At 40.9% G+C, this 15,135-nt stretch overlaps 1 protein-coding gene across 2 annotated transcripts in view; it reads right to left on the bottom strand.

Annotated features, from left to right (window-relative positions):
• Positions 1 to 5,452: 5,452 nt before the first annotated feature.
• LOC110290928 (bifunctional heparan sulfate N-deacetylase/N-sulfotransferase 3) overlaps positions 5,453 to 15,135 on the bottom strand; it is a 158,192-nt gene continuing 148,509 nt past the window's right edge. For both annotated transcript variants that reach the window (XM_021157836.3, XM_029475610.2), the window contains exons 13-14: positions 10,511 to 10,613; positions 5,453 to 8,357 (exon numbers count right to left, since the gene is read on the bottom strand). In XM_021157836.3, the coding sequence (XP_021013495.1) occupies positions 8,238 to 8,357; positions 10,511 to 10,613 (223 nt within the window). In that variant the 3' untranslated portion in view covers positions 5,453 to 8,237. The remainder of the gene's footprint in view (positions 8,358 to 10,510; positions 10,614 to 15,135) is intronic.

Genomic DNA, 15,135 nt, shown 5'->3' with positions numbered 1-15,135 from the left:
GGTCCTTGGCAGAGTTGTCATTAACTGGGGCCAGCTGGTGCAGTTGCTGTTTGTCAAGCCAGTTATTTTTGAAAGTAGTGGCTTATTTATTAATTATATGTGTATTTGCCACATCTTACATGCCTTGGTCCTAGACACCTGACTGAGCTAATGAGGGGATGAAGAAGAGACAGACACACAGGCACACATGCTGAGCTCACTCTGGTAGAACAGCATCACCCACGCACTGACACAGAACCGGGCTTCTTATGTACAACCTGAGGCGGGGTTAGCTAGTCTTGCTAGGTCTTTGTAGGGGAGAAGCCTCCCGTTCTAGTCACTGGGGTCGAGGAAGCTGCATTTGCCAGTTTTTATCACACACTGGACAATCAGTCATAAACACTTGTATCTGGACCAGAAGAAGGCTTGGCATACCCCTGATCCTCACCTGGAGGAAGACTTTGCAAATCTCCAAAGGTCTCTGGCATTCATTGGTCCTTGTCAATAATTCACATTCACTTAGGGCTTTGATGGATCCGCATGAATATGTATACGTGTATATCTCTGTGTGTATACATGTGAGTGCTGGTTCCTATGGACATCAGAGGTGTTGGAATTCCAGGCTCCAACTTCAATAGTGAGCTACCTGATGGGGGTGATGGGACCTGAATGTGGTTCCTTTGCAGGAACAGCAAGTGTTTTTAACTGCTGTGCTCTGTCTCCAGCCTTATCTAATGGGATAGTTTTGATCTGAGAGTTTGGGACAAATCTTTCGCACAGCCTATTCTCACTACAGTCAAGAGCCTCTACTCTTTGCAGACAGGGTCTGGGTTTTATATTTCCAACCTTGGGTATTTTGGATAAAGACAGTGGATTGTTCAGCCTTTTAATGTCCATCAGTTGAGGAGGATTCATACCCACAGACTCAGTTCTCTGTAGTTCTTAATGTCTGGTACACATTGCCACTCAGAACGCCGCTGCAGAAGCAGAAGGGAGTGATCAGTGGTGATCACACTTGATCAGATATATCTCTTGTCCCCATCTTACTTGCATCCCAATTCTTTCTCTGTTCAAACCTAAACCTCATATCAGCAACCTTAAAGATGAACTTGGACATCACAGATTCACACCTTTGTCGGTCCCACTAGCCAGTGTGCTCACCCTGAAGAAATCTCTACAACTTACCATTCCTACAGTCCCTTCACTTGATGCATTGAGTGGTAGAGTTGGGACTATGGGAACTACAGGAGTCCAGCTTTTGCTTTAAAATCTCTAGCAACGTCCGTACAAAAAAAAAAAAGTAAATTTTAGGGTCAAAATGTTGTTACCAAAAAGAAGATGAGGATGAGTCTCCTGTGGCCCGACTGTGTAAGCCATGCATAACTTTGCTTAAGAACAAAGTCAGCTTGCTCGGTTAGTTGTTGATTGAACAGAAGGCTGGTGGGAATTGGTTCCAATGCTTTGTCTTATTTTGGCTCCCAAAGCCGTGCTTCTAGACTTGAGGATCCCTGCCCCCAGCTGGCTTTGATTGGAAACAAAGAACTTCCGGAACAGTCAAGGGCTGGCCAGGAAGAAGGAGGCCTTTAGGTTACGTGGGCAAAGGACCCAGGAAGAGAGAGGAGAGGTAGAATCGCCAAGACAGGGAAGCAGAAATATGAAACTTAAAGGCCTGCGGGCATGTAACAATCCCTAGGGCCACGTCCCTGATCGGGTCTGGGGTCGCAGAGATGAAATCGAGATTTTAAAAGATGTTTATTCAGGAATACTGGAGGGGAGTGAGTGCTAGCTGTGGGGAGGTTTAGAAGTGCCCAGTCACTGAGCTAGCCAGGGCATATCAAAATTAGCTGGTGTGTGTGTGTGTGTGTGTGTGTGTGTGTGTGTGTGTGTGTGTGTGTGTTTGCGCGCGCGCGTTTCATTTGGAATCCAGCTCTTGGGCAGGTGCAGTGCATGCACGCGGATTCACTGGGAGCTAAAGCAGTTTAACTGATTAGCTGCTACAGAAGACTTTTGGCAGCAGAGATGTAGACACCGGCCACCTCCTTTACTTAACGGATTCTCTCATATCTGAGAAACGTAATGATGAGAGCTTTTCCTGTAAAACCCATCATGAAGTCGGTGTGCTTTGAAAATTCCTCTGACTTCTCAATTTAGTCCACTGCAGTATGAAATCTGGGAAATGCATTCTTTCCAACAATCTTAGGGACTTTAAGCCATCGTGAGATTTTATTCGTAAAATCTGCTTTACTTCCTTTGAACAGTCTTGTTTGGTAAACACGATGGCTCGTATTATTGGTCATCTTGGTTGGGATACAGGATGTTCAAATCCCTGGTGAGCTATTGTTTCTGGGTGTGACTGGGTGAGTGCTGAGATTAGCATTTATATCAGTAAGCTGTGTGTGTGTGTGTATGTATGTATGGAGGCCAAGGATAAATATTGGGTGTTTTCTTTAATTGCTCTCTGTGTTATTTTTTGAGACACAATCACCCATTGCTTGACTGGTTGGCCAGTGAGTCCTGTGGATCCTCCTGTCTCTGCCTTCTCCAGCACCATCATTACAAAGGACATTGCCATCCCTCCCTTTTATGTGGGTGCGGGAGGCTGAACTCAGGTTTTCATGTCTGCATGGTGGATGCTTCACTGACTGAATCGTTTTCTTATCTTTCCTTCTACAGCTTTTTACATAAAATTACAAAAATAAATACATACATATAATAAAACTATTCTATACAGCTTTTTACATGAAATTACAAAAATAAATACATACATATAATAAAACTATTCTATACATCTCTGTATCTATGTATTTTGTATTATTAATGCAAGTGACAAAACATAAAACAACCTATAACTCTCACCTAAAAGTGGCTAAGAGATAGTTTGTTCTCAAGCCACATGTGAGTGAACATAGCCTGGGAACACAGACTGAGGTTACTCCAAATTTCATGCTCCACTCTGGGAATGGAACGAGGAAAGTGAGGAATCAAGGCATTCTTTCAGACACTGGTGGAAGCATTACATAGGTGATGGTTATAGGAAAGGGGAACTCGCAGCTGTAGGCACCAAATGTTATCCAGTGACACTTAACATTTTGCTTGGTGGAAGCTAGAATTATGTTAATACATTCCAAAAGTTTTTTTTTTTTTACCAGTTACGTCACAGGATATTAGGTCAGACACAGTAGTGGACAAAAAATGCCTATTGGGGGACTGAACATAGCCAAGGATAATTTTACTTGGGGTCTAGACCAGCAACGCTCCATCTTCTCCACAACCAGTGAGGTTTAATCATTCTCCAGCCTTGCAGAGAGTCAGTGGAAGGTGCAGTTTCCTTCTGAGAATTCCCCCGCCTACCCCCTGCACTATTTCTCTGGAGAATCTTTACTTAGTAAGCAAGATATTTGCCTGGAATTTTGCATGTGAATGTCTTTTCTTATTTCTTGATATTGTTCATGATTCCTGCTTCTCTAAGAAGTAAGCGGGTGACATGTAGCCAGTTCCAATTTCAGTGGCTAACTAATCTGTGTATTTGTTATTCCTGGCAATAGACACAGGGATGATAGAAGCTCAAAGATTAGGGTAGCTGCAGGATTAATGAAAGAAAGTGTTAGGAAAAGTTAAACATATCTTTACTACATGAAAGAATAAATGCATGAATGCGACTCTACCACTTATGAGGAATACTGAATATGTAGAGAATTCTCATGTACAAAAATCGGAAAGAATACATGGAAGGAACCAATGGTTGTACTGGCAAGAATTGTTTCTTCTTCTTAGATACACTGTGCTACACTTTATGAGATACTTTGCAGATTTTTTCCCAGAGACAGAATTAATGTTACACTGTATATATTATATATATTTCTTTTCAGAGAAACAGAACTGATACATACCATATATGTAATAAATATAATATAACGCATACTATAACTACATATTACATTAGTTTCTTTTCTGTTGTTGCAATAAAATTGAAGACTAAAAGAAACTAAAAAGAAGGAAGAGTTTATTTGGGCTTACAGTACCAGAGGTGGGGGGCAATATAGTAGGGGAGCCTGGCAATAGACAGCCAGAGGAGGAAGACCTCTCTCTCCCAGAAAGGCCTCCCAGACACACCCATAAATGATAGTTAATTTGGTCTAGTCAACTTCACATAAAATTGATCACACTTTCCTTTGCCCTTACTGCCAAAGGGCAAGTTCATGGACTGGCTGTGTAGGCTTGAACAAGCCTTGGTCTAGAGTCAGTGAAAATACTTCTGAACACTGAAGCCAGCACAGAAAGAGTTTCTTGAGATTTGTCAACCACAGAGAATGTGTTTCTTCTACAAAGATCACTGACTGTTTGAGTTAGCTACATGATGATTTGGAGGTGCAATGAAGAAACCTGTGAGTTTCTGTTGATTAACCCCTAAGAGTTAAAAACACAAAGATTGTTAAGTCACTAAAATCAGAACCAGCTGCATATCAACAACTTATTTAGAAAGATTCTTAGAGAAGGAAGAATTATAAATAGTGTCAAAAAATGAAAAATATCTTCTCTTGCCATATTCTAATTATGCCTTTCATTACTATATCCATTAGGGGTTTCCAGAGGAATAACACATGCAAAAGTATGCGCACGTGCGTGCATACACACACACACACACACACACACACACACACACACACACACACACACACATACATGCTCATGTGCAAACACAAAGATGGGGGAAACTATGGTATGCTACCATTGACCGAAGATACTTCAGGTACTGAGTATAATCTGAAATTAAAAAAACCAAACCACTGGTATCACTGGTACACTGGTCCTTCATTAATGAGTTCTTGCTTAAGTAAATGCTTCTAGGCTGCAGTGTTGCTCTTCAGGAAACTCACTACTATTGATATTTTAAACCACGAATACTGATGGGTGTGTTCATTACCCATCACTGACTGGTCCTGGAGTAGATATAACCTAGGATAACACATTTGGAAAGAAGAGCATGCTGTACTCCAGGTAATAATAATTTTTGGGGGGGAGGGGTTCTGATGTGAGAAAATCTAGTGTCTTGGAGAGAAAGTTTGTGGAGGAGGATACAGGTCTAACTCCTGTCTTTATTTTATGTTCTTTTGCTGAGATTATTTTCTAGATTCTTGTGAGTGTGTGTGTGTGTGTGTGTGTGTGTGTGTGTGTACCAAACTAGTTCATACCTTTTGAAATTCTACAGAGAGTAAAGAGCCCATGAAAGTCCTGGAAGCTGCAGCTTTGTCCTGTGAGAAGACAAATAAAACCATAGCAGGCAAAACCAGAACAGGCATTCTTCATTGCCTACTAAGCTCTTCTTCTTCGCTTACCTCTCCATTTTAAATCATAATGGTGTGCCTTTGAATCCTTGATACCGCCCCATTCCCACCCCCACCCCCAGCAAAACAAATACCCTCTCACTGCCCCAAATCACCAGGCTCGACATCTCTATTTTCTTACCAGTTTATTGTTATACATATGAGGTAACATGCCACTTTTAGAATTATATAGAGGGTTTTTTTTCCTTTTAGAAAACCCAGAGAAAAAAATGTTCCCAGTAATTTTCATTCAATGTGAATGACAAGAATATAATAGCTATAAACATTGAAATAACCATTTCATTTCTTCCTGAGGAAGCCCCGTATTATAAGTCAGGAAAAAGGGAATTCTATACAAAGCTAGTTTGGAATCATGTTCTCTCCTGTTCTTTTCTCCTGGACTTCTGTCGCTTTCAGGATAGCATAATGGCCAGCTGGAGCTCACAGTGTGAGATGTGTGGTTGCCCTCCTGAATTGGGAGCTGCCTCTTTGACACGCCCAGTGGTCAAAACCCTTTGAAAGGGCTGCTGGTCTACAGGGCATCTGACATGGACTTGGGAGTGAGCAGGTCGGGGTACCGTTTCTCTCTCGTTTTTTTCTGATTCATTATAAGTGCTATTTTTTGCCATTTATTTTACAGGCACTGTCTCCCTACATTAAAGGATGTCAGTAGCCAATTTATCTATAGAGGTTCAAACGTGGAGACGTATGTCAGCTTATTTCCTGAGCTGACACACTGTCACCAGTGAGACTGTAACAGCTGGAGCTGCTGGGTCTTATGACCCCTTGAGCCAATTTTCTTAAATTAATGGATGTGGATGTGAGGGGTGATTTCCCCTCTGGGCATGGCAGGTGTCACTGCCAAAGTGGCAGCGGTTAGGAGGGAAGACTCCTTTCACTGTATTTTGATTTGGCCTCTCAGTCAGGGCTCTTAAAATTTGGTTGTTTAGCCAACTCTTTCCGGTAAGTGCTTAAAAAAAATAATCACTGTATTCTTTGAGTTCATAAAAGATGGAAAAACTTTAGAGACATTGGTAATTGTGGGAATAAGGATGAAAGGAATTAAGCAGCGAGCAGGGGTGCTTCATTCTTTTTTGTTTTTGTTTTTTAAACTGGCAAATAGCTGCAAGAGTACCATTTTATGCACTGGAATGACAGATAGACGTATTCAGGCCGTTGGTTTTGTGGCATATTGTGTCTCTAAACACACCTTATAGAATATTTCTGTGTGTGTAGTCACAGCGAGGAACATTCTCCTTATGTTTACATATGGGTCAATCACAATGCAAGATTAAGTCTATACTAACACAGGGAAGTGTGATCTCCTGTACTCTTGTTTCGAATCCTTCACTCATCACGTGTCTAATTTAAATTAGATATATTTCCTGAGCTATGCTCATCTTTGTACCCCCTGTGATTCTTGTTTGTTTGTTTTTTGGTTTTTCGAGACAGGGTTTCTCTGTATAGCCCTGGCTGTCCTGGAACTCACTCTGTAGACCAGGCTGGCCTCGAACTCAGAAATTTACCTGCCTCTGTCTCCCAAGTGCTGGGATTAAAGGCGTGCGCCACCACGCCCGGCCCCCCTGTGATTCTTATTGTAGGTAGTTCACACAGTTGGCGATGCTCTGCTGTTGGGCAAAGAAGTGGGCAATATGTGAGGGATCCTCCAACATGGGACTTCACCTGCTTGTTCCACCGCGAAGCACAACCATCGTTTTATATATTAGATGAAAATTTGTATATGAGTCCATTGTCCAACAAGCCTGTACGTTACACAGTTTGCTTTGGGATTACCTGGAAAAATGCAGTTTTGCAATAATTTAAATCTGAGTACTTTAATTAAGCAGCTCAAGGAACTGTCCTTAGTTTCCAGTTAATAAGTTTGTTCAGCAGCTGCTCTGCTCATTTATGAAGACTTTAAATTAATTTTTTAACCTTTATTTTATGTGCATTGGTGTTTCGCCTGTATGTTTGTCTATGTGAGAGTGTTTGATCTTGGGAGTTACAGGCAGTTGTGAGCTGCCATGTGGGTGCTGGGATTTAAACCTGAGTCCTCTAGAAGAAGAGTCAGGTGCCCCCCAGCTGTGGAGCCATTTCTCCAGTCTCTGCTCTGCCAATTTAAAGGTCACTCTGACTCAGAGAGAATACTTCCTGCAGGCTCCACAGGCATTTCGGTGCAACTGGAGGTGGCCAGAATAGACCTCAGAAAGCCAAGAGTTCTCAGTGTATCTTTATGTATCTGTATGGTGTATCTTTAGAAGTTCACCAGATCTTTTACTTTGAGGATTTAGTCAATACTCTTCCATTAACGTTCACTATTTTGATGTACGAATGTGTTTCTGTTTGCTGTCTGCCAAGTTTACAATACAGAGCTACATCAGTACGAGTTCGCTGGAACGTACAAGGAGGACCACCTCCTTTGCTTCCCTGTTTGAAGACAAAGTCCACAGATTGCTCCCCGTCCCTGCTCTCACATAACCATGGCCTATGCTGGCAGCATTTTCTGACACTTGTAATTCTCCATCGTGATGTTTATAGGCTACTTCACAGAATCGAGTCAGAAAACATTTTTACAGTCAAACAGTGGTCCAGAAATCTACAGAAATAACAACTGTAGCCGAGATACAAAATTGTAAATATTACTACGAAATGGTACAGGTCTGTGTCAGTGTTTCTGTTTTCTGTTTTGTTTTAAAATTTATGTTGGTTGCTGTTCCACACGAATCAGATAAGGGTTAAGAGGAAGGCCATAGGCCTGGAAGCTTCTTAAAGATATATATGTATATATATTTTATGCCCGACCCTCCACAATCATCCACATGCCAGCACATGGAAGAACCTTGCTCGTTTTCTGTGATGCAGAGGTATGTGTTCGACAGCTTTTTGGTAGTGTCGTCTGTGAGCTCTGGATGAGGTCTGCTTCTTTTCTCCATGCTATCTCACTTTCTGCAGCTCCTGTCTCAGCCACGAGGGCAGAGGCTGCCCCAGCCTGTGCAGCAGCTTCGAGAGCTCCACGTTGTGGTCGCGGTAGTAGCTGGACAGAAACGCTCTGCTCTGAGTGCGAAAGAGGAAGAAATGCATACTTTATTTCACTAAAATACATTCCGTGCATGTTGACTCTGCTGAAATAGGTATCTTGTGCACTAGATATGGGTTGAGATTTGTGTGAAGCACGTGAACTGTGTTGGCCACACCCTGGAATACTTAGCTTTGTCTGGCGTCTGAAGTAGGAGAGGTGACCACTGTGTGGCAAAGCTTGCTACTCCAGTCAGGCTTGTGATTGCACCCTTCCGCGGAGCCTCCAGTTTGGAGACTATTTACACAGTGTCAGACATTTTATTCCTTTAAGTAAACTTAGCATATGCTTAGAGAGTAACCTTGTTGACATCTACGGCCATGTTTTTCTTGTTCACCTAGACTACCAGCAATTCTATACAGTATCTCAGCTTTGTCTATGTTAGACCAGAGTGAAATAAATGCTAAGATAAACCTCAGTGTCTTAGTGATATACTTAGTTTTAATAACTATATACAGAAGTATATTTGATGTAAAAATTAGTATTTTTTATATTTTTACTGAAACAATGGAGAAACTACCTCTCGCCAGCATCTAGTGTATTCTGACTGTTTTCACAGTGCTCTCATGGTATATTTTGATAGTCACTCAAACAGAATAGACTTCTTGCAATGCAGTTTCTCTATGAAAACAAAAGGTCCCTCCCTTTTCTATGCCGTCTATACAGAATTTAATTGTGACCTCACCAAGGTCTTGTCTATCAGACCAGCATAACAAATAGTCCTCCAAACCTTGAAGGATAAAAATTTTGTAAAATAAATGTAGGTTACTGAGAAATTTTGCCCACCTTGGGATTGTCAGTTAATGTATGAAATACTGTAAGAAAAATATTCCCATATATTTAAATTTCCGAGTTCTTAAAAAAAACTATAATAATCAAGTTAGATTCTTATAGTCAAAGTAGATGCTAAATATACCATGAATAAACATTAGCATATGCAAAATAAGCATAAAGGAAAAATACAGGGCACACAAACTGTGAGAATGACAGCTCACTGTGTCATTGTTCTGAGCAGAATAAACAATACTGGCTCACACCATGAACGTGTCCCTTTCTCACAGACTAGGTTATGTGCCTGTGTGCTCGACAATTGAGAGATAGGTTAATTATCCTGTCCCACGAACATTCGAACAGTTAAAAGCTTAGTACATTATACTAGCAGCTAACACTCTAATCTGTGTTCCACAGAATCATTTGACATTGAAGACAGAAAGTATTTTGTCAATTTCTGGTTGCTATATTTCCGATCGTGGCTTGCTGACATTTTCAGCAGCAGAGCAGTTTCTGCACAGCAGTTATCACTTCTGTAGTTATCAGTATTCATGTTACCTGCTTTTCAGATTGACAGTCACAAATTCTACTTCCTTTCATTCTTGGAACACAGATATTAATTATGTAAATGGAAAAATCAAAACATCCAACCTGGATGTATCAAAACAGAGAACCACTTTAAGTTTAATTAAGAGGCTCTCTTACTGCATTTTCTTTATTTTAGTGTGTGTGTACACCTGTCAAGGCACAGGGGGATGTCTGGGGAGAGTTCGAGGCTATTGGTTCTCCCATTCCACTGTAAATGGCATAGGTGGCAGGAGCCTTTAGCTGTTTAGCCCTCTTTCCCACCCTTAATTTCCTTTATTTATTTATGAATGTATGTATTTATTTACTTATAGTAATTTGTATTATTTTAATACTATTATCTCTTTGAAATACTATAGTTTGTATCTTATTATTTCCCATTTTTAATTGTCTGACAGCTTCCATACATTTATATAATAAAATGTAGTAAGTCTCTCAACCCAGTTTCTGTCCCACCTTCTCCTCCTTCCCCCTCACCTCTCCCGCTGGATCAGTAACGCTTGTTAGGCAGCCGTGTTACTTTCTTCATGGTGTAGCCACAGCCAGGAGCTCTTGCTCCACAACCCTCCTCCCTACTCTTGTGAAGGAAGTACCTCTGTAACACGAAGTGCATAAGAAAGCAGGAGGGAACCCACTGCCTTCTAGCTTGTATAAAGGCTGACTTTTGATCTCAGTCACTTTTCTAAGACATTGTAGGTGATATTTATTATTATTATCATTATCATTATTATTGATTATCATTGCTGTGTTTTATATTTTCGGGCTCTACACTTACATCAGAGTCCATCGGGGGGTATTTTCTTCCTTTACTCTTCCCAAGGCATTTTGTTTTCCCTTCTTCCAGCAGCTGACACCAGAAGCCTTTATGAGAATCAAACCTAGAAACAGAGAAAATGGACCAAATTCAAAAAGCATTCAAGCAGTTATAAGCCAAGCTGACCAGACATCAATCCATAGCCAGGGAAATGGGGGATGTGTTTTCATATAACCTCTTACATTAAGTCTTCTGGCATACACTTCCTAATTTTCAGCCCATCTGTCATATTTGTGAGTTTGCCAGGTTCTTAATAGAACAATTTCCAGAAGATTCCCTATTAATAGAAGTTTGTTTCTTAGCAGCAGTCTCCCCTCACCCCCAAAGTCAAACAAGCCTTTTGTACTTTGGTGTTAAAATTTGAATTCTCTAGCTATAATCCGCTGAAGTTCTGTTTAGTGATCTTTTTAAATTTCGGTTTGAGGTTAGCACTAAAGCAAAAATGCCTAAAAATAGATATATTTTCCGTAATTATAAAACCAATGATAACAATATGTTAAATTTACATCTCCACAGACAGACAGCGCTTCTCCTCTCATTTGGGCCTCTGGTATATAGATCTTTAGAAAGGAATAGCTTAGTGTTTTGTTTTGTGAATGCTCATTAAATATAAGATAGATAATGGGGCTGGGTGTGGTGGCCCATGCCTTTAGTCCCATTACTCAGGAGGCAAAGCCAGGATGATCTTCATGAGTTCAAGGCCAGTCTTGTCTACAACGAGAATTCAAGAACAGGCAGAGCTACACAGTGGGACTCGGTCTCTCTCTCTCTCTCTCTCTTACACACACACACACACACACACACACACACACAGAGAGAGAGAGAGAGAGAGAGAGAGAGAGAGACAGAGAGAGACAGAGACAGAGACAGAGAGAGAGAACAATGAAATAAAGAAAATGTTTGTCAAGGTCTAGTTTCTGTGGCCTGTATGTTTCCTCAGTATTTTGCTGAGTTCAAGTCCAGGCTTCCTGATTCTACGCTCAAGGCCCAATATTTCACACGGGTCTCTTTGAGTTATTGTTGTAAGCAAAGCAATGTTTTCCATGTTTAGATGTAAGCTGTCACTGTGGAAGTAACAGTAGTGGTAATTCCTTCACCCCTGTTAGTCAGTGACTTGACTGCCATGGTTGCTTCTCCACTAGGAGGAATTGTATAGGGTGACATTTCCTTTGGCACTCAGTATACACTACTTAGAAGTCTACTTTCAAGACTTTACCTTAACATCGTCCTATGATCACTTTTGAAAATTTAAATGAAAGTTGTGTTTAAGTTATAATACAATTTAAATCAAAACATTTAAATTATAATGTTGAAGTACCTAAGAATAAAATTAACAAAAGCCAGGTGTAAGATCTCTACCACTAAAAACAAAAAATACAAAAGCAGAGATGGTGTATTGGCTGGTTTTTGGTGTCATCTTGACACAAGTTAAGAGTCATCAGAGAGGAAGGAGCCTCAGTTGAGAAAATGCCTACATAATATCCTTCTGTAGGGCATTTTCAGTTAGTGATCAATTGGGGAGGATCCAGTCCTTTGTGGGTGGTACCATCCCTGGGCTGGTGGTCCTCAGTTCTATAAGAAAGCAGGCTGGGCAAGCCATGAGAAGTAAGCAAGGCAGTAAGCAGCATTTCTCCATGGCTTCTGCATCTGCTCCTGTCTCCTGGTTCCTACCCTGTCCTGACTTCCTTTGTCTAGGTTCCTGTCGTGACTTCCTTCAGTGATGAACAAAAGTGAATAAACCCTTTCTTCTTCAACTTGTTTTCTGGTCATGGAATTTTGTCGCAGCAACGGAAATTAAAATAAAGCAGAAGGCCTAACTCAATGGCTGCTCCCCTATATCCATAGACAAGACTATATACTTAAAACCAGCTGGCTCTAATGTTACATAGATTCATATGATTCCAGCTAAAACTTGACTAGACTCTGCTGGGTTTTTTTCTTTTTGTAGAAATGGAAAATGACTTTGAAATATATATATATATGACCTGCATGAAATAAAACAGTTTAAGAAGTTTGAAACAAAGAGCCAAGGTGGAGATCTCATACTGTGTAGTTTCAATGCCTCCTGAATGCTGAGAAATCAGTGCTGCTCACAGTGACAGTGATGGACCAGTGGAGCAAGATGAGGATGCACAAAGAGACCAATGGGACAAAGCAGAGACCTCCACTATATGCACAGTGATGGACCGGTGGATAAAATGAAAATGCACAAAGAGACTTCCACCATACTCCCAATCATGAACCAGTGGGACAAAATAAAGACTACACAAAGAGGCCTCTATATCCAAGGTCAATGACTTTAACAAATGGGAAGCCTCCAGTTCAATGAAGGGACTAAAGCAAACTGTACTAGACAAAATGTGGATTTTCATGAAAAATAAGGAACACTGACAGTGACATCACACTGGTGGAAACTAGAGCATGAAATGGACCACCAACTAAAACCTGCAAGTTAAAACTGCAAAAATTCTGGAAGAAAGAAAATAGAACATTCTAAATCTTTTTTTCTTTTGAGACAGGGTCTTTTTTTTTTATCACAAGTTGTCCTCAGACTTACTAGGTATCCAAGGGGGACCTTGAGTTCCTGATTCTCCTGCTTCTATCTCTAGAGTCTATAGTGCTTGGAATACAGGTATGTACTACAGAGCCGCTGCTTCATGCCATGCTGAGGATCGAACCCAGGGCTTCCTGAACATTAAGCAAGCAGTGTATCAACTAACCCATATCCCCACCCTACAAGAGGAACAACAATATGAACTAACCAGTACCCCCAGAGCTCCCAGGGACTAAACCTCCAACCAAAGAAAACACATGGTGGGACTCATGGCTCCAGCTGCATATGTAGCAGAGGATGGCCTAGTTGGTCATCGATGGGAGGAGAGGCCCTTGGTCCTGTGAAGGCTCTGTGCTGCAGTGTAGGGGAATGCCAGGGTCAGGAAGTAGGAGTGAGTGGGTGGATGGGTAGGTGAGCAGGGGAAGGGGAGAGGGCATAGGGAGATTCAGGGTGGGGGACCAGGAAAGGGGATAACATTTGAAATGTAAATAAAGAAAATAGCTAATTAAAAAAAAAAAAGAAAAAATCTTCATACCCTTAGGTTAGGCAAATATTTTCTAAGCTAAATTACAAAATGATAATAATTACAACTTTGCTTTTCTGAAGATAGTTCAGAAAAGAAATAGAAAACTAGAGGCTAGTGAAAATATTTGTAAATATGTGTATTGGAAAAGGAACATATTCAGAGTATGAAAGCTGAAGGGCTAATGGAAAAATGGAAGGGACTTTAATTATGGATGGGGAGGAAAGGCAATATAATGGGAGGAGGGATAAATAACATATGTGTGAGAAAAAACACAGGGGAAATACTTTATGTGGTTACTTAAAATAAATATAATGTGTGAATATATTATATATGCATATGTGTGAATATGTGTGCGCGTGTGCGTGTGTGTGTGTGTATGTGTTTATATACACATATACATACTTTTTTCCTTTTTGGTTTTTCAAGATAGTTTTCTCTGGGTAGGCCTGGATGTCCTGGAACTCGCTCTGCAGATCAGGGTGGCCTCGATCTCAGAGATCCACTTGTCTCTGCCTTGAGAGTGCTGGGATTAAAGGCATGTGTTACCACTGCATATGCATATTTTTTAATGGAGTTAAGTCACATGGGGTGATTCTGCTCCCTCAGTAGCCATGCAGCATGGAGCAAAGTCCAAGTGCCTTTCAGGGGAACAATCCCTCGAACTGTTGGTTGGGAGAATACAAGACTTTGTCAAAACAGGATGTGCCATTATCATGGTTCTTAGTGAGGGCACACCCTATTATTCTATATATGTATATATGTATCTCTCTCTCTCTGTGTATATATATGTATACATGTGTATATGTATATATATGTGTGTATGTGAGTTTGTAACCAGGACCTCTGGTAGTATGTGTATGTGTAAGTTAGCACTGTGAGAATAGAGAACGAAGCAAGCCATTATGTCTCTTTTTCAGGTGGCCGGAAGAATCATCGGGTTTGATTGCTTACAAAAAGCAATCATGAAGAAAAGATGCAGGGCTATGAAGGTCACTGTGTGGCTGAGGGCATCATATTATTTCAGAGCCTAAGTGACAAAGCTTGACATCTATTAAAAAAATCAGTAATGGTCTTTCTGCCAACAATCACATCAGTGCCACGGTGTCTGAGGGAACATGGAGGAAAACCAGCCTTTCTAATGTTGGCAGCGGAAGCCATTTTACACCTGGGTCCCTCCTTCCACGGATATCAGGAAATGAGCCTTTGAATGAAGTGTAATATACTGCTTAGTGTCTGACCTTGTGGCTGCCCCACAATGGAGCTAAAAATATTCCATCATTGTGTCCCCAGAGTCATGTATATGATGGTTATTAATAAACTTGAATTAAGGAGTAAAGTTAGAGAGGATAAAAATGCTTGTAAGCTTGCGAAGAAAACCACCTGGGGACATGTAGGAATAATAAAGGCAACTGGGGTTAGGGGACAAAGACTCTCCAAGGAGGATGACAGTCTTTAGCATTTCAGTATTATTGAAAACAGCATTTACCTTTGATGAATGGACGCCAG

The sequence above is a fragment of the Mus caroli genome, unplaced genomic scaffold (genome assembly GCF_978045245.1).
Source record: "Mus caroli unplaced genomic scaffold, Mus_caroli_1 scaffold_3, whole genome shotgun sequence".
In the NCBI taxonomy this organism is placed as follows: Eukaryota; Metazoa; Chordata; class Mammalia; order Rodentia; family Muridae; genus Mus; species Mus caroli.
The sequence above is the reverse complement of the archived record's forward strand: the minus strand, read 5'-3'. Positions and strand labels throughout refer to the sequence as shown.